This window comes from Staurois parvus, unplaced genomic scaffold (genome assembly GCF_062004578.1).
Source record: "Staurois parvus isolate SC_StPar_1 unplaced genomic scaffold, SC_StPar_1.0 ptg000884l, whole genome shotgun sequence".
In the NCBI taxonomy this organism is placed as follows: Eukaryota; Metazoa; Chordata; class Amphibia; order Anura; family Ranidae; genus Staurois; species Staurois parvus.
The window spans coordinates 2,143,905-2,170,155 of NW_028318680.1; the positions used below are offsets into that span (position 1 = coordinate 2,143,905).

The 26,251-nt window shown below is 40.6% G+C and overlaps 1 protein-coding gene across 1 annotated transcript in view; it reads left to right on the forward strand.

The window, feature by feature from the left end:
• Positions 1–253: 253 nt before the first annotated feature.
• The window catches only part of PTCHD1 (patched domain containing 1), a 289,110-nt gene continuing 263,112 nt past the window's right edge, over positions 254–26,251 (forward strand). Inside the window, exon 1 of the mRNA XM_089656063.1 lies at positions 254–1,864. Within this exon, the coding sequence (XP_089512189.1) occupies positions 1,436–1,864 (429 nt within the window). The 5' untranslated portion in view covers positions 254–1,435. The remainder of the gene's footprint in view (positions 1,865–26,251) is intronic.

The window sequence follows — 26,251 nt, forward strand, 5'->3', positions numbered from 1 at the left end:
CAGAGCTTGGAAGGAGGATGCAAAGGAGGGGTGGGGGGTGCAAGGTGATAGGGGGGGGGGGTTGTGTGGCAGTTTTCAAAGTATTTCATGGTGATTTCTCCCCCTCTCCTTGCATTTATTTCTCTCCTGAAGGAGGGACAGCCCCTGTGGCAGTTGATTCAGGGAGGAGTGGCTGGAGAAAGGTGGGGGGTGGGGGGGGGGGAGGATAGGGATGCGCGCTATAGATCATGCTGCAATACAAGACAGCTTGCTGATGTATGAGGGTTTTCTCTTTTATTATTGTGAATTCGCTGCTTGCCTTATGAAGGCTTTTGTCTGGGGACGCTTTCCCTTTTTTTTTTGGATTTAGCCTGTAAGTTCTCCCAGCTGCACAGAGGAGCCCTTTAATTCCCATTATTTGGGGGTGGGGGTGGTGAAGTCCGCTGTGTACCCCGGCATTTGATGGTTTCAGGCATGATCATGCGTATGACTGCTGAATTACAGCCTAGGAAGATTTCACTCCAGTACTCCAAGTGGATGTTGCAGCTGCAACAAGAGAGAGACAGAGAGATTTGGGAATAGCCTTAGACGTTTTCTGGCTGCCACGGTTTTTTTTTTTTTTTTGCAGTCTTCTCCAGTGATGTGTTGACAGTCTAAATAATCGCCTGAGACCAATGAAATACACAAAACTGTATCTCTGCGATGATCAGCCTTCTATGACAACCATGGGATCCGCCAATTGCCATCTGTGGCTGAGACCTCATCAAAGTAGTGTTGGGGATTTCAAGCAAGAGGTGGTGGAAGAAGAGCACTGTAACTTTTGAGATCATCAAAATCGACAATTCACCCTTTGACCAGACCTTTTGGTGGTGGCCCTTTCCTTGGAATTCTACCTCCTGTCATAGAGGAACGCAGCAATGGGACTTACTTAAAGTGGATTTCTGCTTTTTTTTTTCATTATCTTGTCTTCTTTAACTGCCTTTCACTATTTCTTCTCTGGATCCACAATGGTTAAGTAAGCAGTGTGCTAAGCTCAGTGATCCCAACCATGGATAATGTCCAGGGCAGTAAGGATGGACTTCCTTCATAGCCTGAAGCCTTCTAGACGTCCAGTCCTCATCATGGCCAATTAAAAGTCCATCCATCCTGAGAGTATATACAGCAGTGGATGTGGCTGTTCATACCCAACTTCCAAGATTATTTTTGGAAGGACTAATTAGTTCCTGTAGCCTAAATGACTCTGATGAGCAAGCATTTGGGTAAAAGGAGGCAAGAAGAAGCTCACCATGTAAGAGTTCAACCAAACTACACTACTTTGCACAGATTTTTTGCCTTAGAGAGAAATAAGGGTATTTTTTTCTCTTGCTGCTTAATGATTTGGGGAAGTTGGCACAGTTGGGTTGTCTAAAGCCTTTATTTTTGACAAGAGAGCATCTCCTTATGCTTGTGGTCCCTGATGGTCCTAGCCAGGCTCTGGGAGAGCCTCAGATCTCAGCCTGTGCCTCTCCCCCTCCTTAGCTCCCTCTGCACTAGGATGTTGCGGAAGGTTCTGCACAGGGGGCTGAGAACGTGCTTTTCAAGACTCGGGTTTTTTATCGCCAGCCATCCAGTGTTTTTTGTGTCTGCCCCAGTCCTCATCTCCATTTTGCTGGGGGCCAGCTTCAGTAGGTATAAGGTGGAGGAGAACATTGAGTATCTGCTAGCTCCTAAGCACAGCCTGGCCAAGATAGAGAGGAACCTGGTGGATAGTCTCTTCCCAGTCAACCGTTCCAAGCACCGTCTTTATTCTGATCTCCAGACACCTGGGAGGTACGGCAGAGTCATCATAACTTCATCTAGAAGAGCAAACATGTTGGACCAACATCACACCGATCTCATTCTAAAGGTAATTATGCTGCATAGCTTGCATGCTCAAACCACCTGTTAGCATTGCTACTTAGCATATCAATATCGTTCTGGAGAGAAAATCCCAGCACACTTCAAAGAGGTTGGCATTCCACAATAACGATCCGTAAATTGGTTTGTGCTGAACACCTTTATCATATATTGCTACATTTTGTATTGGCTTTGTACAGGAGCAGGTTTAATATGGATAAAAACATGTGCAACTGCAATAACTCATAGGTACCAAACAACCATCCTATTACCCTATTATTAGTATTATTATTATCATCCTATTATTTTGGAGTAGATGATGGTGAGCTGAATCATTCATTTGCACCATATTTTTGGGGGCTCTTGCAGCACACCTGAATTCCACTTTATCTGTTTTGTACAGAAACAGGTGTTATATGGATAAAAACATGTACAAACTGCATTAACTGCTAAGAACCAACCAACCATCCTATTATCCTATGATTATTATCTTAATTATCCTATTATTTTGGAGTAGCTGCTGGTGAGCTGAATCATTAATTTGCACCATATTTTTGGGGACTCTTGCAGCGCACCTGAATTCCACTTTATCTGTTTTGTACAGAAACAGGTGTTCTATGGACAAAAATATGTGCAAACTGCATTAACTGATAAGAACCAACCAACCATCCTATTATCCTATGATTATTATCTTAATTATCCTATTATTTTGGAGAAGCTGCTGGTGGGCTGAATCATTCATTTGGAATTCCGCTTTATCTGTTTTGTACAGGAGCAGGTATAATATGGATAAAAGCATGTGCAAACTGCAATAACTCAAAAAAAACCCAAAAATAAACAGCCATCCTATTGAATTGTAATAATCACTTTAAAATGCCAAAAGGGGAAATCTGATTGGCTTCTGTGGGATATTGCTCAGAATCATTGATCTTTTTAATAGGGTCAGTCCACCTTGAACCAATATTATATTTGAGTACTTTATTTTGGAGTAGATGTTGGTGGGTTGAGTTTCTCATTTGCACCATATGTTTTGGGGACTCTGGTGACAAACCTGAATTCTGGGGTCTTCACACTTTATCTGTTTTGTACAGAAGCTAGTGTATTATTCATAAAAACATGCAAACTGCATTAACTGATAAGAACCAACCAACCATCCTATTATCCTAATTATCCTATTATTTTGAAGTAGCTGCTGGTGGGCTGAATCATTCATTTGCACTACATTTTTGGAATTCCACTTTATGTTTTGTACAAGAGTAGGTGTAATATGGATAAAATATGTGCAAACTGCAATAACTAAAACAAAAACAAACAACCATCCTATTGAATTGTAATAATCACTTTAAGATCCCGAAAGGGGAAATCCAATTGGCTGCTGTGGGATATTTCTCAGAATCATTAGGCTTTTTAATAGGGTCAGTCCACCTGGAACCAATATTGTATTTTAGTACTTTATTTTGGAGTAGATGTTGGTAGGTTGAGTCTTTCATTTGCACCATATTTTTGGGGACTCTCGTGACAAACCTGAATTCTGGGGTCTTCACACTTTATCTGTTTTGTACAGAAGCAGGTGTATTATTCATAAAAACATGCAAACTGCATTAACTGATAAGAACCAACCAACCATCCTATTATCCTATCATTATTATCCTAATCATCCTATTATTTTGGAGTACCTGCTGGTGGGCTAAATCATTCATTAGCACTACATTTTTGGAATTCCACTTTATGTTTTGCACAGGAGCAGGTGTAATATGGATAAAACATGTGCAAACTGCAATAACTCAAAAAAACCCAAAAACAAACAGCCATCCAATTGAGTTGTAATAATCTCTTTAAGATGCCAAAAGGGGGAATCTGATTGGCTGCTGTGGGATATTGCTCAGAATCATTGGGCTTTTTAATAGGGTCAGTTCACCTGGAACCAATATTGTATTTTAGTACTTTATTTTGGAGTAGATGTTGGTGGGTTGAATCTCTCATTTGCACCATATGTTTTGGGGACTCTTGTGACAAATCTGAATTCTGAGATCCTCACACTTTATCTGTTTTGTACAGAAGCAGGTGTAATATGGATAAAAACATGTATAAACTGCATTAACTCATAGGAACCAAACAGCCGTCCTATTGAATTTCAATAATCATTTTAAGATGCTGAAAGGGGAAATCGGATTGGCTGATGAGGGATATTGAACAGCATCATTGGTCTTTTTAAAAGGATCAGTCCACCTGGAACCATTATTTTATTTTTGTACTTTATTTTGGAGTAGGTGCTGGTGGGTTGAATCACTCAGCATCATTGGTCTTTTTAAAAGGGTCAGTCCACCTTGAAACAATATGGAAACACTTTGGAGTAGGTGGTGGTAGGCTACATCACTCATTTGCACCATATTTCTGGGGACTGTTGTGGCAAACCTAAATTCTAGGATCCTCACACTTTATCTGTTTTGTACAAGAGCAGATTTAATATACATAGAAATGTGTGAAAACTGCAATAAATAATAGTAACCAAACAGCCACCTACTTCAATTGCTTGTTGTGAGATGATAAAAGGGGAAATCGAATTGGCTGCTATGCAATATTGCACAGCATTATTGGTCTTTGCAGTTATTGGTCTATTTAAAAGGATCAGTCCACCTGAAACCTGTATTTTTTTTTTGGAGTAGGTGTGCTGGTAGGCTAAATCATTCATTTGCACCATATCAATGGGGTCTCCCCTGGCAAATCTGAATTCCGGGATCCTCACACTATCTATTTTGTTCAGGAGCAGGTTTAATATTAATAAAAACATGTGCAAACTACATTAACTCATAGTAACCAAATAACCATCCTGCTAATAATATTCTACATTTCTTTTTATTTTGGAGTAGATGCTGGTAGGCTGAATCACTCATTTGCACTCATTTGAATTCCACTTTATCTGTTCTGTACAGGAGCAGGTTTATTATGGATAAAACATGTGCAAATTGCAATAACTCATAGCAACCAAACAGCCATCTTCCTGAATTGCACTGCTGGTTTTAAGATGCTGAAAGGGGAAATCTGATTGGCTGCTATGCAATATTGCACAGCATTATTGGTCTATTTAAAAAGATCAGTCTGCCTGGAACCCACATTTTATTTTTGTATCCTATTTGGAGTAGATGTTCAAAGGCTAAAATCACTCATCTGCACCATATTTTTGGGGACTCTACTGGTAAATCTGAATTCCAGAGACTTTATCTTTTTTTGTAAAGGAACAGGTTTAATATGAAAAAAGGTATGAGCAAGCTGTATTAACCTATAGTAATAAAAAATCCATCCTATTACTATAAATCTACATGATTTATAGAGCTCCAACACTTTGTGCAGTGATTTACAACATATGGGCAGACAGTAGACTTACAATACAATTTGATACAGTAGGAATCAGAGGGCCCTGCTCATTAGAGCTTACAATCTAAAAGTGAGGGTCAAGAGATACAAAAGGTAATAACTGTGAGGGATGAGCTGATGGAGAAAATAAGAGTACAGTTGTTAGGCGGAGGCAGGATAGGCTTCCCTGAAGAGAAAAGTTTTCAGGGATCACCTAAAAGTGGACAGAGTAGCAGACAGGAGTATAAGGTGAAGAGCCGGCAATTCGTTCTCCCGTTAAAGGTACTTTATTCATAAAGGGTACAGTGTGCAAGTTACAACAGCTTACGCATATCAATAAAAAAAACCTTAGTCATAGCCATGGCTATGCATAAGGTTTGTTATCGAAACGTGTAAGCTGTTGTACCTTGCACACTGTACCCTTTATGAATAAAGTACTTTTATTGGGAGAACGAGTTGCCGACTCTTCACCTTATACTCGTATGCTGTTTAAAGTGCCAGGAAGACACTGTGAGCTTTGGAGCACCGTTGGTCTACCTCCAGGGGCAATCAACCTAGGCATACACTTTCATTTGTAGAGTAGGAGATAGCAGGACAAATTGGTGTAGGGAATTCCATTGGATGGGAGAGGCTTGGAAGAAGTCTTGGAGGCAAGCATGGGAGGAGGAGGTGACATTGCATTGATCATTTTAAGATGTTGAAAGGAGCAATCTGATTGGTTGCTATGGATCACAACATCATGGGTCATTTTAGGATCAGTCTACCAGAAACCAATATTTTATTTTGGTACTTTATATTGGATTAGGTCTTGGTAGGCTGAATCACACATCTACATCATATCTATGGGGACTCCAAAGGCAAATTTGAATTCCAGCATCCTCACACTTTGTTTTGTACAGGGGCAGGTTTAAGATAAAAGCAAGTGCAAACTGTATTAACTCACAATAACCAAACAGCCGTTCTATTGAATTGTATTGATCCTTTTAAGATGCTAAAATGAGCAATGTGATTGGCTGCTGTGGGATATTGAATGACACCATTGGTCTTTGCATTTCATTGTCTTTATAAAAGGATCAGTCAACCTGGATGCTATATTATCTTTTGCTATTTTACTTTGAAGTAGGTGATGGTTGGCTGAATGACCATATATACTTGGGGAACTCTAGTGGCATATTCCGGGGTCCTCACACCAACTTGGTAATCACAATAGGGTGTGGGTTGGAGTTCACATTTAATTGCATCACAGTGAAAGGTGAATGTGGAAAGGGGTGTCAATGCCTCTTTGGGTGTGGAGGGGAAGAGTGAGAAGGGGGGCTGGGGGTGGTTTGCAGAAACAAAATGTTTGTATGGAAGTTCCTAGAACAATCCTGTAAATCATAGAAGCTAGCCAGAGTCTATCCATGACTATAATACAATTTTTGGTAGATTGGCTCATTATATGAGTCGATTGACACAGCTTTAGATGTTTGCTGCCATTGCAAGCACCAAAAACAGTACAGATATGCCATGATAGACAAAAAACCCACACATAAAGCAGGGTTAATCTAAACTGGTGCAAGGCGACAGCTCTTTCTACAAAGTGCTTACATGTTTATCCCTCAAATCCTATGTACTGTGGAATGTAATACATCCTCACTGTGGCATCATTTTAGAACAAACATGGCCCCCTTTGTGAAATTTTGTGGTGAATGAAAGATTACAGTATATGGAATGAATGAGATCTAGTATTATTCATTTTATAAAGTGATATAACTACTTTAAGACAACACCTGATAGACATTTTAGCATCGTATTTTACAATGACTTTCCTGGCCTAATACAATGGAATTTCATTCATGTGACACTAGCAGGTCATTTGGCATTTACTGATTTTGGACAGTGTTTTTCAGTAGATTCAGAATACAAAGATGCTGTTTGTAACTTGTTTTAGAAAGAACCATCTACTTTGGTGGATCTAGAGTGTTGCTAGGTAACACGCTCATTTGAAAATGTGCCAGTGTCCACATGGCACTAAAAGTACCTATTTGAAACGGCCATATCATGCCTTGGATTCAAAAGGAAATTTACTACAGAAATTATTTTTTTGATGTTGAGTTCCTTTTACTCGTATAAATCCAGGCAACTGTTATGGGCAATTATAGTATAGAGAAAAAGTAAAAACATGAATCTGTATGTGTATGTTGTGGTAAAATGCTGAGCACTGTGCAATTGATATTTGCCCATACAGTCCTATTACAAAGATAAATTGCTCTGCATATCCTGCAGAACAGTCTCCCCTGCTTAGCCACACTGTGATGGTTTCTTCTACACAGTATCATTAGAGCACTGTAGCCAAAAGCTCTCTACTGGAATAATTTGTTTCTTGTAGTGGGGTTGTCTATTCTTAATTTACTCTTCCGTGTTTGTAAACCTCAGACATGAAATATGAACAAAGCAAATCCCTCTATAGCAGGGATCTCCAAACTATGGCCTTCCAGCTGTTGAAGTACTGCAAGTCCCATCATGCCTCTGCCTCTGGGAGTCTTTCCTGTGGCTGTCAGAGTCTTGCAAGGCCTCATGGGACTTGCAGTTCCTCAACACCTAGAGGGTCATAGTTTGGAGACCCCTGCTCTATAGTGTATACATGTTTCAATTAAGAGCAGTAATTATCATTTCTTTCTTCTGCATCCTTCCTCTGCTATCAGCATGAAGCGCTTATGAAAAGTCTTCCTGACACAAAGGAAAAACAATCACAGCTGAGGGATCTCCAGCAGATTGACAGCCTCAGCTTTGTTCCTGTGTGCTGTATGGAGAGGGGTGTGTCCCTTCCCTCCAATCAGCTCTCAGAGCTTACCTGTATCAGCTCTGCAGAGTGTAATTTCAATTCTCCACCCCCTATTTTCTGAACTCTCAGACAAGCTTTATAAATTCAGCACTTTAAACTGATGTCGAGAAAAGAAAACCGCAGATAAACAGGTAAAACTTATGTAGGATTATTTGTTTCATCTCTGTGTATCACCTGAGGCCAGTCACTGCATTGGGTATATGTAAGGGTTTACAGCCACTTTAGCTGAAAATAAATTAAATGTCTATTTAGATAGATAGATCATTTAGTCCTTAGCTAAGGAGTAGCAAATTAAAGCGTATATAAACCCAAAAACAAACAAGAAAATTATATATTGCAGCTTGCCAATCCTTAGATGGTATGGCTGCATTAGATTTCTTTTTAGGGTTTTTTTTTCTTTATGGTGATCTAGTCTGTAATAAACTTCCTATCTCAGGGTAGATACAGTCATTCCTCCATTCCAGCTCCTTGGAGCTTACAATCTATGAGGAAGGGGCTGGTGGTACAAAAAGGTAATAACTGTGGGGGATGGACTGGCAGAAGGAATAGAAGATTCCGTTATTTGCTGAAGGCAGGATAGGCTTCCCTGAAGAGAAAGGTTTTTAGAGATCGCCTAAAAATGGGCAGAGTAGACGATAGCCTGATAGATTTGGGTAGAGAGTTCCAGAGGATGGGGAGGCTCTGGAGAAGTCCTGGAGATGAGCATGGGAGGAGAAGACAAGGGAGCTAGAGAACAGGAGGTAGTGGGAGGGGTGGAGAGGACGGTTTGGGTGATATTTGGAGACAAGATTGGTGATGTAAATTGGGGCAGAATTATAAATGGTTTTATATGTGATTGTTAATGTTTTGAATTTTAGTGGAGGGATTGGCAGAGAGGGGTGGCAGATACAGAACAGTTAGTAAGGTGGATGAGTTTTTCCCTATATGAATACAAGCTGGCCATTAAATGGTTTGTCTGAACCCTCTAACTGCCACTTTTGTTAGACAGACTTAATGCCTGGATCAATGGGTGATACAAACATGTTACAGGGAGGAACCAAAAAACAAAGACTGCAGAGTTAACGCTAATGATGGACTATATTGCATATGTTATTTTTTATTTTGCACATCATTCCACTTTAATGCTTTGGTGTACATTTTTATACAGATACAAAAAATCACATCCTAGAGTAATTATTAACAAAATCATTTAAACAGTGAAAATGACCTTGTGTCAAAGGCAGTAAGAAATTTAGCGACCCATTGGACAGTTATTTACTATTTGAATCCCTTCCCGCCTGCCCTGGCATCCCCTTTAATACCTCCTAAAGTTCAGGGGCAGGAAGGATCAGCAATCATGTGACCACTATGATTGGCTGCCACAGTGGTCACATAATGGGAAGCCGGTCCCACCAGCTACCAATGTTTAGTTGGCAGTGAGAGCTGTTTTTGTCAGCTCAGTCTTTGTGCTGGGAGTGTGCAGGCTGCATATTCCCAGCACATAAATGTTGCCCCCCCAGCAATGCATATCTGCATTGTGTGCACTTTAAAGCCCACATTTTTTGTCATCGCACATATGTGTTACTGAGGCATAAACAAGTTAGACAGCAACTCTAAACAAGCAAAATCAAAGAGTGAACTGATAATGCGAGCTGGCAAATGTTTCAACTCTGTTCTGCTTCAACTCAAAAATCCCAATCTGTGCAATGTTACCAGATCTCGGAAAGCTATTTTCAGAGCTCATGGGTGAACCTGCTTTATGACTTCGTATTTTGTAACTTCCTTTTGTATTATAAATCAAGTCTGCTGAACTTACACTTTCTGTATGTGAGACTCAGCATGGGGCCCCCAACTGGTGTATAAGACTAGTTCTTCTGCATTATAGAAATAATGTAAGGCTAGGTTCACACCTATGCATTTTGCAGTGCATTTTCAGGTTTGCAGAAACTTACTACAGTCCTTTTGACATGATTTCCTATGGGTCACGTTCACATCTGTGTGTTTTCAACCTGTGTGTTTTTTTTAAAGGGTCAGGGACATTTTTGTCAGCAGCAGATTGCATTTTTGGTTCTATAGACTTCAGTGGAGACACATGGTGCGTTTCTGGCATGACAACAGACACCTCCTCCTAGCAACATTAGCACATCCCAAAAATGCAAAACACATCAAAAACACATTAAAAATGCATCAAAAACATGTGTGAAAAAAACGCAAACTGCACCACAAAATGCAGCAAAAAATGCATCAACTGCAACCTGAATAAGTGTGAACCTAGCCTAAAGGGGCTTTCTAAATCAGATTCAGATACAGTAACTAACCCAAGGGAATGGGTGGATTGGTGCATTACTGTTAGGCCCAAATAAAAAATAAAATTTTCAGTACATTGGCTTTGCTTTTTGTGTGCATTGTTTTTAGTCTTGACTGGGACGTACTTATAACTGGAGAGTCATGTAATGTATCATTCTGTACCACTACTAGCTTAGTGTGTGATTTGTCACACAGATTTAAGCAGTATAAATCAAAAGCAAACATTTATTACATTGCAGCTCACCCATTTGTAGATGTGGTGGCTGCATACGTTTTCTTTTCTTTTTTAGGCTTTCTTTCTTTTATTTTCACCTGATGATCCTGCCAGTCTGTAAGTTTGTTGTTTTTCAAAAGAACAACTTCTCTTTCAGATGTAATATTTACAAAGACAAATCATTCAGCAATGGCAGGGGTGCTTACAACGATCAGTTTTATTTATTTATTTATGTAAAACCTTTATTCCAAAAAGGAGAAATAAAGTTTGTTGTCACTGCTTATAAAGTGTTAGCTGGAGTTTGGCTTCAATTTGTTTGTGTATTTAAATCTGCCAGCACTTCTAACACTCCATTCCCCCCAGACTGACAATACTGATGTGCCTCCTATGCTCCTTCAATTCAGAGTGAGGGCACTCTAATACAGGAAGTGTGTTACTGGCCAGAGCACAAGGCAAAACCAGGGGAATAAAGCCTAAAATAGGAAATGAATGCAGCCATCACATCTAGTGATTGGTACGCTGCAATATATTACATTTTGTGGTTTGGGGCTTAATACTGCTTTAAACTGTACTTATTCTGTCCCTTGCAGTTTTTAGAAAATGTCAGTCTGACTTTGAAATACAGTATAACCAGGCGGGAGTAATTATAGAGGGCACAGGATAACCCGGGGGGAGAAATTATAGAGGGCACAGGATAACCCGGGGGGAGGAATTATAGAAGGTACAGGATAACCTGGAAGGAGAAATTATGAAGGGCACAGGATAACCCAGAGGGGAAGGAATTATAGAGGGCACAGAATAACCCAGGGGGAGGAATTATGGAGGGCACAGGACAACCGGGGGGGGGGAATTGTAGAGGGCATAGGATAACCCAGGGGGGAGGAATTATAGAGGGCACAGGATAACCTGGGGGGAGGAATTATAGAGGGCACAGGATAACCCGGGAGGAAGGAATTATAGAGGGCACAGAATAACCAAAGTCGAGGAATTATAGAGGGCACAGTATAACCCTGGAGGAGGAACTATAGAGGGCACAGGATAACCCGGGGGGGAGGAATTATGGAGGGCACAGGATAACCCGAGGGGAGGAATTATGGAGGGTACAGGATAACCCAGGGGGAGGATTTATGGAGGGCACAGGATAACTCGGAGGGAGGAATTATAGAAGGCACAGGATAACACAGGAGGGAGGAATTATGGAGGGCACAGGATAACACAGAAGGGAGGAATTATGGAGGGCACAGGATAACTCGGAGGGAGGAATTATAGAAGGCACAGGATAACCTGAGGGGAGGAATTATAGAGGGAACAGGATAACTCGGGGGGGGGGGGGGGGGAATTATAGAGGGCACCTATCTAAGCATATTTTATGGGTGTAAAAAAGGTTTTTGTTTTATTTAAGCACATTCCTTTAAGCCCCTCTCACTGGTAATGCAATTTGGCTATGCCTACTGTTCTTTGCAGTGTGCTACATGCACCGCATTTCCGCTCTCTTGCAATTGCCCAAAGGTGTCCTAGAAACAACCCTGGTGTTATGAAAAGCATGTCCACTCACTTTTTTACGCTTCAAGCAATGGGGCCCCACTTAAGATCTTGTACAAGGGCCCACTGATTTAATAAAATGCCCCTGATATCAGTATTCATCCAGACACCCCCCCCCATGAAAATAAATTAACCCTTTTCTGCCTGACATTGATCCCTTTCTAACTGCCCTGATCATTAACCCCTTACTGCCCAGATATTATCATTAGAAAAATGGTCTAAAATGCCCAGGCTTGTTTTTCATCCCAGTCCAGGCCTGATATGGGCTCTACATTAATTTTACAGAAGCAATGCAAAACTTTATTTAAATGAAAATTCTCTTAATCACAATCTGACACACCAGGCATATAAGCTGATATCTCTATAGCTGGAATACTAATAAGCTTGGGCCAATGTGCTCTTCTGCATTTGACGTGTTCTTATCAGCTCAATATGATGTGAACAGAGATACACACTGGTTAAAAATAATATAAGTGACATATACTCCCTTTCTCCATTTTAATATTTAAATGCTTAAAAACAGCATCCATTGTCTTGTTTTTTTAGTACCATTACAAATCTTTGAAGTGGAACTTAAATCCTGCTAGATCACATAAGGCTGACCCCTTTTGCAGGTATAGCTAGGTACAGCATTAGAAATAAGTTTCTTTCCTATTTAAAATTCCGTAATACACTGTCTCATCCTGCTCTGCACATGCTCAGTTGCTCTTTATTTTTGACACTAAACTGAAAATTAGTCCAATCTGCTAGCAACCTAAAGATTTACTGCTGCTTAGGATCTCTGGGCTTCAGCAAAATGGCAGTCTCTGGCAAGAAGAAACAGGAGAAATTCTGGAGGCAATTTACAGCACACACTAATTCTGGTAGCATAATTATTCATGTGGAATGTATGTTCCCCGGTAAAGAATATTATTTATTTTTAAAATACTGCACCTAGGGAGAAAGAATCCCTTGTTAGAGTATAACATTGGAGGTAACAGTGTTGGCCAGAAATACAGAGGAAAAAGATCTGGGGGTACTTATTTCAGATGATTGCAAAAAGAGCAAACTGTGTAGTCAGGCAGTGGGAAAAGCAAGTTCTGGAGACCTCACTTCCTAAAAGATATTGATAAGATAGAACAAGTCCAGAGATTGGTAACATAAATGGTGAAAGGTCTGGAGGATAAAACATATCAAGAGAGATTTCAGGAATTTAATATGTACAGTCTAGAGGAAAGAAGGGAAAGGGGAGACGACTGAAACTTTTAAATACATCAAGAGGGTGAATAAGGTTCAGGAGGGCAGTATTTTTAATATGAAACCAAGATCAAGAACACGGACATGGCCTTAAATTAGCAGGAGGAAAGTTCAAAACTAATCTTAAAAAGTATTAGTTTACTGAAAGGGTAGTTGATGCTTGGAATAAACTTCCAACAGAGGTAGTGAGTCAGTAAGCTGTAGATTTAGATTGCTTGGGACAAACATAGATATATACTCAGACAGAAAAGTTAACACAAAATCAAACCAAACCAAAAAAATTAAATGAAGCAGACTCGATGGACCACTTGGTTTTTTGTCTGCTGTCAATTTTATGCTTCTATTTTTGTTCTGCTTAAAAAAAAAAAAAACCCTACTGTGAGTTAAAAACTGAGGAGCATATACAGCATATCCCCAAATGGATACTAAATCATGTTGCTATGTGATGCTCGAGCATAATAAACAAAAAACTTACAAAAATACCTTCCCTAGCTGAGCTAGATCCTCCTTCATTTGTATCTCACACTCTCCCCCTCCCAGACACTGCAGCTCACAGTAGGAGGGTTTCAATAACAGAGACAGTGATGTCCATACAGAAATCAGGCAGGACTAAGTGTGGCCACGTGCTGATTCACAAGCTACAGGCTTGCGACAATGCTGATATGCACACCCACTGCAACCTCTTTCATCTCACTTTAGTGCAAGCTGCATTATAGGTGGGTTTTACTAGCAAGCTCAATAGCCTCTGCATTGGTACTAACAGAATACCATAATTGCAGATGCTCTTACATTAAGTGATGCAGCACATATTTATTTATAGTAGAGAACTACTTTAATCTTTAATTATGGCCCTAACTTGACAGGAATATAATGTTAGATTTGCTATGCAATGTTGAATCATCACCAAATATTTGTTTTTTTTTTTGCAAGAAAAAGAAACGTGACTTGAAAGCACCTCTTCTGTCCTCTGTACTAATGTGTGCTTTAAGCCGAAATGGAGTGGTGTTTTCTTTTTATCTTTAAAACATATTTATGCTTAAACTTGGAAGACTTTATTAATATGGCATGGCAACAGCCTCAAAACTAAAATTCAACAAAAGCAAGTGAAAGTTTACATGCTAACAGACCCATTTATACATCTATCTTCTGATTCTTTCATGTTGTTTGAGGTCTAGAAATGGTAACTACAACTGACATGGAAAAGCTTTAAATTGTATTTAAAGCCAAAGCCTATTTTAACTCTGTATAGATTGTGGAAGTGTTGAAAACCACTTCATGTTTTTATTGCTATCTATGTTCCCCTCTGGAGACTTTCATCTTCCATGTTTGTCTTGGCAACCATTATCACTAGGATTTACAGCTGTCATCAGAATAGGTAGAGGGACATTTTCCAATAGGGACACTGATAGGCAACTGCCTAAGAGTGGATTTTCCCTGAGATATTTCCTTATGTTCCCTGATGTGTATCCAGGACAAGACATGTAGGGACATACACTATATTGCCAAAAATATTGGGACACCCCTCCAATTCATTGGATTCAGGTGTTCCAATCACCTCGATGGCCACAGGTGTACAAAATCAAACACCTAGGCATGCAGACTGCTTCTACAAACATTTGGGAAAGAATGCATCACTTTCAGGCACTCAGTGAATTCAAGAGTGTTGCCATTATAGGTTGCTCCCTGTGCAATAAGTCCATCCGTGAAATTCCAAAATGACAGAGCGGGGTCAGCATATGCTGAAGTGCACAGTACGCAGAAGTCTCCAACTGTCTGCAGAGTCAATAGCTAAAGACCTCCAAACTTCATGTGGCCTTCAGGTTAGCACAACAACAGCATGTAGAGAGCTCCATGGAATGGGTTTCCATGACCGAGCACCCAAGCCTTACATCACCAAGTGCAATGCAAAGCGTTGGATGCAGTGGTGTAAAGCACGCCACCACTGGTCTTTAGAGCAGTAGAGACTTGTTCTCTGGAACGACGAATCACCCTTATCTGTCTGGCAATTTGATGGACGTGTCTGAGTTTGGCGGTTGCCAGGAGAATGGTACTTGCCTGACTGCACTGTGCCAAGTGTAAAGTTTAGTGGAGGGGGGATTATGATTGGGGTTGTTGTTCAGGGGTTGGGCTTGGCCCCTTAGTTCCAGTGAAGGGAACTCTTAAGGCGTAAGCATACAAAGACATTTTGGACAATTCCATGCTCCCAACTTTGTGAGAACAGTTTGGGAATGGCCCCTTCCTGTTCCAACATGACTGCGCACCAGTGCACAAATCAAGGTCCATAAAGACATGGATGAGTGAGTTTGGGGAGGAGGAACCTGACTGGCCTGCATAGAGTCCTGACCTCAACTCGATACAACAACTTTGGGATGAATTAGAGTCTTCTCGGCCAGCATCAGTGCCTAACCTCACAAATGCACTTCTGGAAGAGTAGTCAAACATTCCCATAGACACACTCCTAAACCTTGTGGACAGCCTTCTCAGAAGAGTTAAAGCTGTTATAGCTGTGAAGGGTGTGCCAACTCAATACTGGGATGCCATCAAAGTTCATGTGCATGTAAAGGCAGGCATCCCAATACTTTTGGCAATATAGTGTATCTCCAATAGAGCACAGCAGCACAAAAAGCTTACAATGGTTAACCAGATCCTATTGTATTAAAATCTGGCCTTGGATATAATTTGCCATGTTATATCAGCTGTTCAGTATACTGGGGATAGTTTTCTTCTTGATTTGTTTTATTCACTATTCTCTCCGGGACTAAAAGTGAGGGAAAATAAAATGTTTTGATTAGTCAATGGTTCCCAAATGAATCTGCCTGGCTTTGATCTGCCAAGAGTTTGACAAATCCTTTAAAAACATGATTGGGGGATGCCTTAAAGGCCATCTCCAGGAATTAAAAAAAAAATCCACTCTTGAAGTGGACCCTTATGCACTACAAGGGTTAATTGCTTATCATGTCTAGAAGATTACAGAAGAGGCTGCTTCACTTACCTGGTTTCTCATTGTGACTGGCTCCACTGCTGTCCTTTTCTGTCTGAAGCTCTGACTTGTGGTCGGAGCCTCAGCATTATCATATACAATACAGGGATCAACTTTGTATAGTACACCAAGGAGACTGGGGTGTGATTGGAGACAGTAAATCCTACAGAATAGATGTGGGGGAACGGTGGCACTGCTGGTAGGAGCCTGCTGGTGCAAGGAGTTAGGTAAGTGCAGGGACAGACTGACCATTTGGAAACTCGGGCACTGCCCGAGGGCCCGGGGTCAGTAGGGGGCCTCATAAGATTCCCCTGGTACCTTTTTCATAGGCTTTTTTGAGTTTGGGCAAGGACACAGGGGCCCCATGATCCCCCATGAGTTCTCAGTCCGCCCCTGGGTAAGTGTTAACACGTTCATCCTCTGTCCCTAGACTAAACATGCACTGCAAGGGTGGATTTTTAAAGTTTCATGAAGTCAGGCTTTAAAGCTGTAAGTGGTGTTACAAAACAGTACAGTTTTTTTAGACAGTCTCAGTGACTCTTTGCACTGGCAGTGCATATCTGGCTGTGGCTGTTTTTTTTACATTAAACTTTGGTTACGTACAGCAGTAGCATTTCAATATCATTAATTTCAGTAAACTTATTTATTTTAAATAACAAACATGTCATACTTACCTGATCTTTGCAATGGTTTTTGCACAGAGCAACCCCATTGCCCTTCCCCTGCTGTCTCTCCTGGATCCTCCACTCTGCCACGTGCCCCAATAGCACGCCATTTGCAATGAGGGCACTCATGCAGGCTTGATCCTGAGCTGTGCTGTGTGTGTCCATAAACTCCAGCCCCACCACCTGCTCTCTCCTCGCAGGCTATAATGAACAGCAACAGCAACCAATGGCTCCTGTTGCTGTCTCCATGGCCAGTAAGGAGACAAAGAGCAGAGAGAGTTGCTGCTCCTGGACAAAGTGCTGGATGAAGATCGCGATCAGGTAAGTATTGAAATGGGCTGGGGGGAGCTGAACACAGAATTTGTTTTTTTTTTTTTTTTTTTTTTACTTTAATGCAGAGAATGCATTAAGATAAAAAAAAACTTATACCTTTACAACCACTTTAAAGAAAAAGGATTTTTTTCAGGTAGCCTTAGCAGCAACACGTTTTTCATCAAATGTAATAGGCCTTCTTTGACTGGCAGATAGAAATTCTTTGATGTATACTGAGGAGTGACTGGTAAAGAAGTTCATCTCACTTGAAGGACTCTTGGAACATTTAATGGTTAAAAGCATCAAATACAGCCAATACATCTTGGAGGAAAAAGGCTCCCTCTTCTTTAAGGCTTGAGAAGTCAATGTTATTAGAATCACAGAATGCACTAAGGGAACTTTGTTAAGGTTTGATGAAAACTAATATTTCCTGCCAGCACAAAAGGCAGCTGGCTGAGTCTTGAGAACCTTCACTTCTATCACCCCAGTGCTATCAAACACACATCTGGTGGATATAAATTGGCTAGTAGTTTGCGTGGCTCTTTTCCAAGTGATGCAAAATTGTCTTGCCATTGGCCAATCTCCATTAAGGTCTCATTATTAATTAAGAGACTGTAGAAGATACAGCAGTTTAAAATTACCCAGCAGTAGGACAATTTTAATAAGCAAGGCTATGTATAAATAAACCAGAGACAAAGAGCACATGCTGAGGCTTTACCGCAAGAATTAAGATACTGAAGAAGACATAACAGTGTAGAATTAGGCAGTAGAAGTCTTTACAAGGAGTAAGTAGCTAGTATGTCAGAGAAAGTGAGTGTCAGATTGATACTGTGTCAGTGCAGTTTTTCGAATGGTGTCAGAGGACGGATAAAGTAGCACACAGAGGGTAAGGTTCCTAGGAAGATTGTATAGCCTTCCAAAAGTCTAGGCCATAAAGATCTGGAACAGCCATTATTTCCTCCAAAGAGGGCCATGCTGAGGAATGAATAAAATGTGAGGCCTGATAGCCGTGACAATTCAAAAGATGATGAAATGGACCCTCCTTAAGTCCCACACCAAAGTGAGGTTTACCCAGGATATGGTACAATGCTGAGTATATTGATTATCAGTTGAAGTAAAGACGTAATCACTTACTCTATCTTCAAGGTCGGGCAGATTAACTGGATAGGAAGATGTAAGTCCAAAAAAAAACACCAAGGGGCTCTGTGCAATGGAATTGGTGATAAAGACTTGGCCAGAGTTTAATGATACCGTGGCTGCACCAATCAATCAGTCTCACCAGGTGTGTGACCTGATACAATTTATTGGCATCCGGTAGTGCCAAACCTCAATGGTGTGTTGTATAATTAAAATTACGACAGTTTGCTAATTTGCAAATGATAATGTTGCATGACATTTAAATAACTGAATGACATTTTAATAATGTTGGACATCCCAAAACAGGAAAACAGCCCCAATTACCCAACTAATTAAATGCAGTTGTAGTTCATTTGAACTCCATACTCATACTACTTTTTTCTGCTGCCTTTGACACAGTTGATCACTCACTCCTCCTCAACAAACTCCACTCCCTTGGCCTCCATGTCTCCATGTTCTATTTATCTCAGAGCAATTTCAGTGTCACATACAAGGGACTTTAAGTGTATTTACCCATGAGTCATCAACTCAAAAATGAATATTTATAAAAAGGAAACTGGGTGATCTAGGATGGCTCATTGGTAATGAAAACAACCAAAATTGTTAAAATCTCCATTTATTCAAAACAACATAAAAAGCTATTAAAAAGTAAAAAGACAAAATTAATTGTACATCATACAGCAGGGAAACATTCTTTTCACATATTTGTGTCCAATTGTCACTAGAGATGAGCGAATCAAACCTGGCGAAGTGGAATTCATTTCGAATTTCAGGAAAAATTCGATTCGCATCGAATCCGAATTTTAGCAAACTTCGGGTGCATGAATCGAATTTTTCCCGATCAGCCGGCAAAAGTGTCACTGCAGAGAGCTACGCTATTTCTGACAGTTCTGACAGTTCATTTACAGCGGTTGAAACATTGTATCTATTTGTTTCCATTTAGGATACAGATGTTTTTATTCGGAAATAAATAGATACAATGTTTCAATCGCTGTAAATGTGAAGAAACTGTCAGAGAACTGTCAGAAATAGCGGAGCTCTCTGCAGATACACTTTTTGCTGTACTGGAATACTTCTTCTTTTCATTCTTCTTCTTCTTTTCATTCTTCTTCTTCTTTTCATTCTTCTTTTCATTCTTCTTCTTCTTCTTTTCATTCTTCTTCTTCTTCTTTTCATTCTTCTTTTCATTCTTCTTCTTCTTCTTTTCATTCTTCTTCTTCTTCTTTTCATTCTTCTTTTCATTCTTCTTCTTTTCATTCTTCTTCTTTTCATTCTTCTTTTCATTCTTCTTCTTCTTCTTCTTCTTCTTCTTTTCATTCTTCTTCTTTTCATTCTTCTTCTTCTTCTTTTCATTCTTCTTTTCATTCTTCTTCTTCTTCTTTTCATTCTTCTTCTTCTTCTTTTCATTCTTCTTTTCATTCTTCTTCTTCTTCTTTTCATTCTTCTTTTCATTCTTCTCATTCTTCTTTTCATTTTTCTTCTTCTTCTTTTCATTCTTCTTCTTCTTCTTCTTCTTTTCATTCTTCTTCTTCTTCTTTTCATTCTTCTTTTCATTATTCTTCTTCTTCTTTTCATTCTTCTTTTCATTCTTCTCATTCTTCTTTTCATTCTTCTTTTCATTCTTCTTCTCATTCTTCTTTTCATTCTTCTTCTTCTTCTTTTCATTCTTCTTCTTCTTCTTCTTTTCATTCTTCTTCTTCTTCTTTTCATTCTTCTTCTTCTTCTTCTTTTCATCCTTCTTTTCATTCTTCTCATTCTTCTTTTAATTCTTCTTTTCATTCTTCTTTTAATTCTTCTTTTCATTCTTCTTCTCATTCTTCTTTTCATTCTTCTTCTTCTTCTTTTCATTCTTCTTCTTCTTCTTCGTCGTGCCCCGTGACTGCCCAAATGAGTGAAGTGTGCAGTGATTCTAAGATCGACGGCACTCATCTGCATGTCATACTGACTGACAGTATTATTTCTCTTCCCCAGCAGACTCCAAGGGCATTTAAATTAAAGGTACAGTGTTCTGCACTAATATAAAGGCTCTCTGAAGCCTAGAAACCCTTTAAATAAGTTAAATTCGTGGCGAATAAATTCGCATCGAATCGAATTTCTCCCGCAAATTCGGCGAATCGGCCGAATCGAATTTTTGAATAATTCGCTCATCTCTAATTGTCACATATTACATAATTATTTTACATAGTCAACGCATTTCACAGTCACAAGCCGCTTCTTCGGGACTCTGTATGGCATTTCTTGTAAAGCCTTATTGTAACTCTACAGAGATGAAAGGACAGCAAATGTCCCTGAAGTGTGTTTAAAGAAATCTTTAAGCATTCTTCAAATCTAGCAGTCAAGTATACAGACTCCCTGAGGGATAAGGTAATAGTGTGCACCTGGAGGTAAAGCCTTCCCAGCTAAAGTCAAAACACCGGTCAACTGCAGTCACAGCTAAGGCAGTATTCAGCACTGGTGTGTCTTAGGAAGAGGGAGAGACCCCTTCATAATATATATCAGATGAGGGCTGTCAGTGCAACAAATGTAACAACTTTCTTTGGCACACCACAGCATGACCGCTATCCTGTGTCAGATTGTACTTTTGTGATATATGAACAGAATCTTTCCCTGCTGTGTAATGTACAATGAATTTTGTCTTTATACTCTTTGATAGTTTTTTTATGTTTTTGTGAATAAATGAAGATTTTAACAATTTTGATTGTTTTCATTACCAATAAGCCTCCCCACATCACCCAGTTTCCTTTTTTTCTTTTTTCAGTGTCCCATACAACACCATCTCCTTCTCTCCTCTTCCTCTTTCGGTTGGGACACTCCAAGACTCCGTCCTTGGCCCCCTCCTATTCTCCCTCTATACCTCTTCCCTGGGCCAGTTGATAACCTCCAATGGCTTCCAATACCACCTCTATGCTGATGACACCAGATCTATCTCTTGACTTCTCAACTCACCCCCTCAATCTCCTTACTTATCCTAAATTTTCTGAGTGACATATCAGATTGGATGTCACACCAATTCCTCAAACTCAGTCTTTTTAAAACTTAGCTTGTAATATTTCCTCCTCCCCTACTCTCTTCCCATGACTTTTCTGTTGAGATCAATGGCACAACCATTGGTCCCTCCACACATGCCAGGGTGCTAGGTGTAACCCTAGACTTTGACCTCCCCTTCAGCCCTCACATCCAATCACTGGCTAAATCTTGCCACTTTAACCTTTGCAACATTTACAGAATTTGCCTCTTCCTGACTAATGACACCATAAAACAACTTTTTTCTAGGTTATAGGTTCTAGATTATTTCCCGCCTTGACTACTGTAACTCCCTGATCACTGGCCTACCCCCCCTCCCCCTTCCGTCTATAATGAATCCTGCTGCTAGACTAATACACCTTACTAACCGATCCGTGACTGCTGCCCCTCCCTGCCAATCTCTTCAATGGCTTTCCCTACCACATCGCATAAAGTTCAAAATACTAATCGCAACATACAAGGTCATTAACAACATCACCCCCAGCTACATCACCAATCTCATCTGCAGATATTGCCCAAATCATCCTCTCCGCACCTCCCAAGACCTTCTGCTCTATAGCTCCCTTGTTTCCTCCTCCCATGCTCACCTCCAGAAGTTCTACAGAGTCTCTTCCATCCTCTGGAACTCCCTACCCCAGTATGTGCAGTCAGCTCATACCCTGTCTGCATTTAGGCGATCCTTGAAAACTCATTTATTCAAGGAAGCCAACACCACCTCCACCTAAGAACTGTACTTGAGTCACCTCCATCAGGTCATCCCCTGTAGCTATTACCTTTTTTACCACCTCCTCCCTTTAGATTGTAAGCTCCATGAGCAGAGTCCTCCAATTCCAGCCCTCATCGGATATATATTATGAAGGTGGTCTCTCCCTCTTCCTAAGACACACCAGTGCTGAATACTGCCTTAGCTGTGACCACAATTGACCGGTGTTTTGACTTTAGCCGGGAAGGCTTTACCTCTAGGTGCACACTATTACCTTATCCCTCCAGGGAGTTGGTTAACTTGACTGCTAGATTTGAAGAATGCTTAAGGATTTCTTTGGAGCATCGAGCTTCAGTCTACAAAATGCTCAAATGTGAATGCAGCCTCAAGCAGCCCTAACGCTCACATGCTACTAATATTCAATAGCCTTTTTTATGGAGATTTCCTTGTTTATCAGCTTTTCTTATGTAACTGGTGGCAATCAAATGTGCTCACCTAGCCTTATCTGGTATCCGCCCTTTATCACTTCCAACAGGTTTCACTACCACTAATGGTATATGTTATATGTTACTGTTTAGCTGGCACATTGTAACTATTGACTTATATTATTACCTGATGTATGTGTAACTATAAAATATATCTAGATTTTGATTATGCTAATTATTTCCCTCAGTTATTTCTTTTGATCATTTTATGGCCATGCTAATGTTTTGAATTGTGTAAATGTTTAATACAAATCTGCAATACCAAAAAAAAATGTTCTACCCAATCCCCTTTATATTGTAAAGTGATGCATATACTGTTGGCACGCACTATATAAATCCTGCATAATAACAATAATAATAATAATAACATTGTAAGTGGCAGAAAGAAATAATTACATATTAGAAATCCATCCAATCCATCCTATATTCCACACTTATTTCAAGACCAAGAAAATGAATAATCAATTCAGCCTTTTCAACACTTCTCAGTATTAGTCACCAGGAGAAGGCACAGGGTATTCTTTAGATTGGCCCAGTGAATCAGGTTCAGAACCTTGATGGTATTACCTTGTTCCTCCCAGGTAGGGATAAAGCCCACCTAGTACAGGTGTGCCAGATTGCAGGTGAGAATTTAACCTAGTGGCTAATATTTTGGGGAATAGTTTTATGCCCATAGTTAGCAAGGAAATGGGGTGATAACTGCCACAAGAGGAGGGATCCTTACCATTGTTCAATATGATGGTAATGTGCACCCTAAGGGGATTGTGTAGAAAGCTGGAGAGACCACCTAGAAATCTTTCAATAAGTATGGCATTCGATGTGGATCAAACAATTTGTAGTACTGTGCAGTGAAGCCATCCAGGAATGGGGACTTGTATATTTTTAAACCGTTCACAGCAGCAAGAATCTCCTCTTCTGAGACAGGCGTCTCTAGGTCTCGTCACACAGAAGGGTCAAGGTAAGGAAGCTAAGAGGATCTCAAGTAGTCATCTATTCGGGTCTGGAAGTTGTGCATTGTCGACAAAGATGCACTTAAAGAGAGGTTGTATAGAAAGACATAAAAGCTTTAACTGCAATAGCAATCTGTTTTGAGAGATGTACCTTCCCTCCCCAGAAGGGCAGTTTTAATTAGGGATAATAGACCTAGCTGGTGTATGCCTTTTATTTTATTTATGGCGATGGGGGGTTGTGAATATGAGTAATATCATTTGAGATGGTTTCTGTGCACACTGTTTTTACACAGGTTTTTTTTTTTTTTTCAAATGACACAGCAGAGTGCTGCAAACAAAAGTCAACTCCAAGAACAGACAGTCAGTAACAAGTGAAGACTCCAGTTTGAGCACGAGAAACGTAAAGGGATATTAAACCCAAAAACAAAAATTTAGTAAATTGAATTCTTAGATGTGTCTGCATTAACTTCCTTCTTACTTGTGATTTTTTTCCTTTGTTTTCACCTGGTGATCCAGCCATCAGATCTGTTTTTTTTTTAACATACATTAACAGACCAAGCTGTCCAGACAAAGTAAAAGTTAGATGGTTGAGATAAATCATTTGACACTGACTGGGGTGCTTACAATGGCTTTTATTTATGTAAAACCCTTATCCCCCCAAAAAAATCTGTTTGCTGTAACTGTTTATAAAGTGTTAGTTGGACTCCCTTCGAAATTTGTTAGCCACATCCATCTAAATCTGTAAGTCTAACACTACCGTCTCCTCCGACTTGCAATGCAGCTGTACAAAGGTGTCTGCTTTACTACTTTCTCCAAAATGCATACATCCTAAGATAAAAATTCAAAAAACACACACAAAAGAAATGAAAACCTGGAAATATCACCCCTGAAACAAAAGCTGAAAAAAAAAGTTTACTGTGGACCAGAACAACAGCTAAAAGTGAGAGCTGACCTCAAATCTACTACAAAATAAAGGAAAGATAAAGAAACCCCCAATAATAAGAACAACAAAAAAGCAGCAAAGGGGTTGGGTGCCCAGGAGCAAGCAGAATTAGGATATAGTATCCTGAATGACCTCAATTTTCCTTTCAATCAGGGGCGGACTGACCATTTGGAAACTCGGGCTCTGCCCAAGGGCCCGGGGTCAGTAGAGGGCTCCATGAGATGCCCCTGGTACCTTTTTCATAGTTTTTTTTTAGTTTGGGCAAGGATGCAGGGGCCCCATGATCCCCTATTGCCCGGGGGCCCCATGGGTTGTCAGTCCGCCCCTGCTTTCAATTTATCCGCTTTCCCTACAGCAGCTTCTACTCACTGACAGATGTCTGGGTCCACGGGAATGCAATCATGTGACAGCTTTCCACGGGTTCTGCTGAACTAGGTTCTGACCAAACCCAACTCAGCCCTGACCTCAACTAGTAAAAAGGGTAAACAGCAACTCTGCTACAGGAAAATAAGTCTATGATCTAAAGTCCAAGTAGGCATGGATCTACATTGCTGAGAACCACCTGCTCTGAGAGATAGGGCTCGTTCACACTAGGCTGTTTTGCCAACGCTTGCCAAACGCCCCTATAGCGTTTGGCAAACGTTGGTCCGGCGTTTGCGGAGCGTTTTTTAACGCTCGGCAAACGCTCCGCAAACGCCGCATGCGCGGTTTAGCGGCGGTTGCTAGGCGTTTGCCGAGCGTTAATAACGCCCCACAAACGCCTATAATGCAGTTTGAGTGGTGTTACCGCTCCGCAAACGCCCCGCAACCGCACCGCAAATGCCGGCCGGGCGTTTGCGGAGCGGCACCATAGACGAGAATAGGAGGCTTCAAAGCCTCCTGACTCGTCCAGAGGCGTCCGTTTTGCCGCGACGCAACGCGACGCGACGCAAACGCTCCCGTTAGAACAGCACCATGTGCTGTAATGTGCAGAATTGGCAGAGGCGTTTGGGAAGCGGTAAAAACGCTTCCCAAACGCCTCTCTGCCGCCTGCACACAAGGCTAGTGTGAACGTAGCCATACTGTCCAGACTTAGATCCATGTTCAACTTATTGTCTCAGTCACGGCAATCTCCACAGGATCCCTGGTCACCCTGCAGCTGTTAGCCTTTGGAAGATGGATGTAGAGAAAGGATCTAAAAAAAATATATTCAGGCAGTCCCCGAATTAAAAGCATCTGACTTACATATGGCTCGTACTTAAGAATGGAGGTAGCGTGACGCCACGCTGGTCACAGAAACTGCCAGGCGGCCATCTTACTGCTCACCGCATGCTGCCACCTACTGTCCATCGGGCCTGTCAGCAATCCCACATCACTGCATAGCCAGTTAACCCTTCCCTATGCTATTCAAAACTTAAAAATAATTTTTTGGCTATAGTTACACTTACAAAATGTACCTGCTCCAACTCACATACAAATTCAACTTAAAGTGGTATTAAAGCTTTGGGTTTTTTTTAAATAAAATAACAAACATGTCATACTTACCTGCTCTGTGCAGTGTTTTTTATTATTATTATTATTATACAGGATTTATATAGCGCCAATGGTTTGCTCAGCGCTTTACATTATAGTGGGAGACAATACAGTAACAATACAGTTCAATACAAGAGGGATAGGAGGGCCCTGCTCCTTGGAGCTTACAATCTAGGAGTGAGGGGTGAGTGGTACAATAGGTAAAACTGTGGGGGATGGAGTGGTTGGAA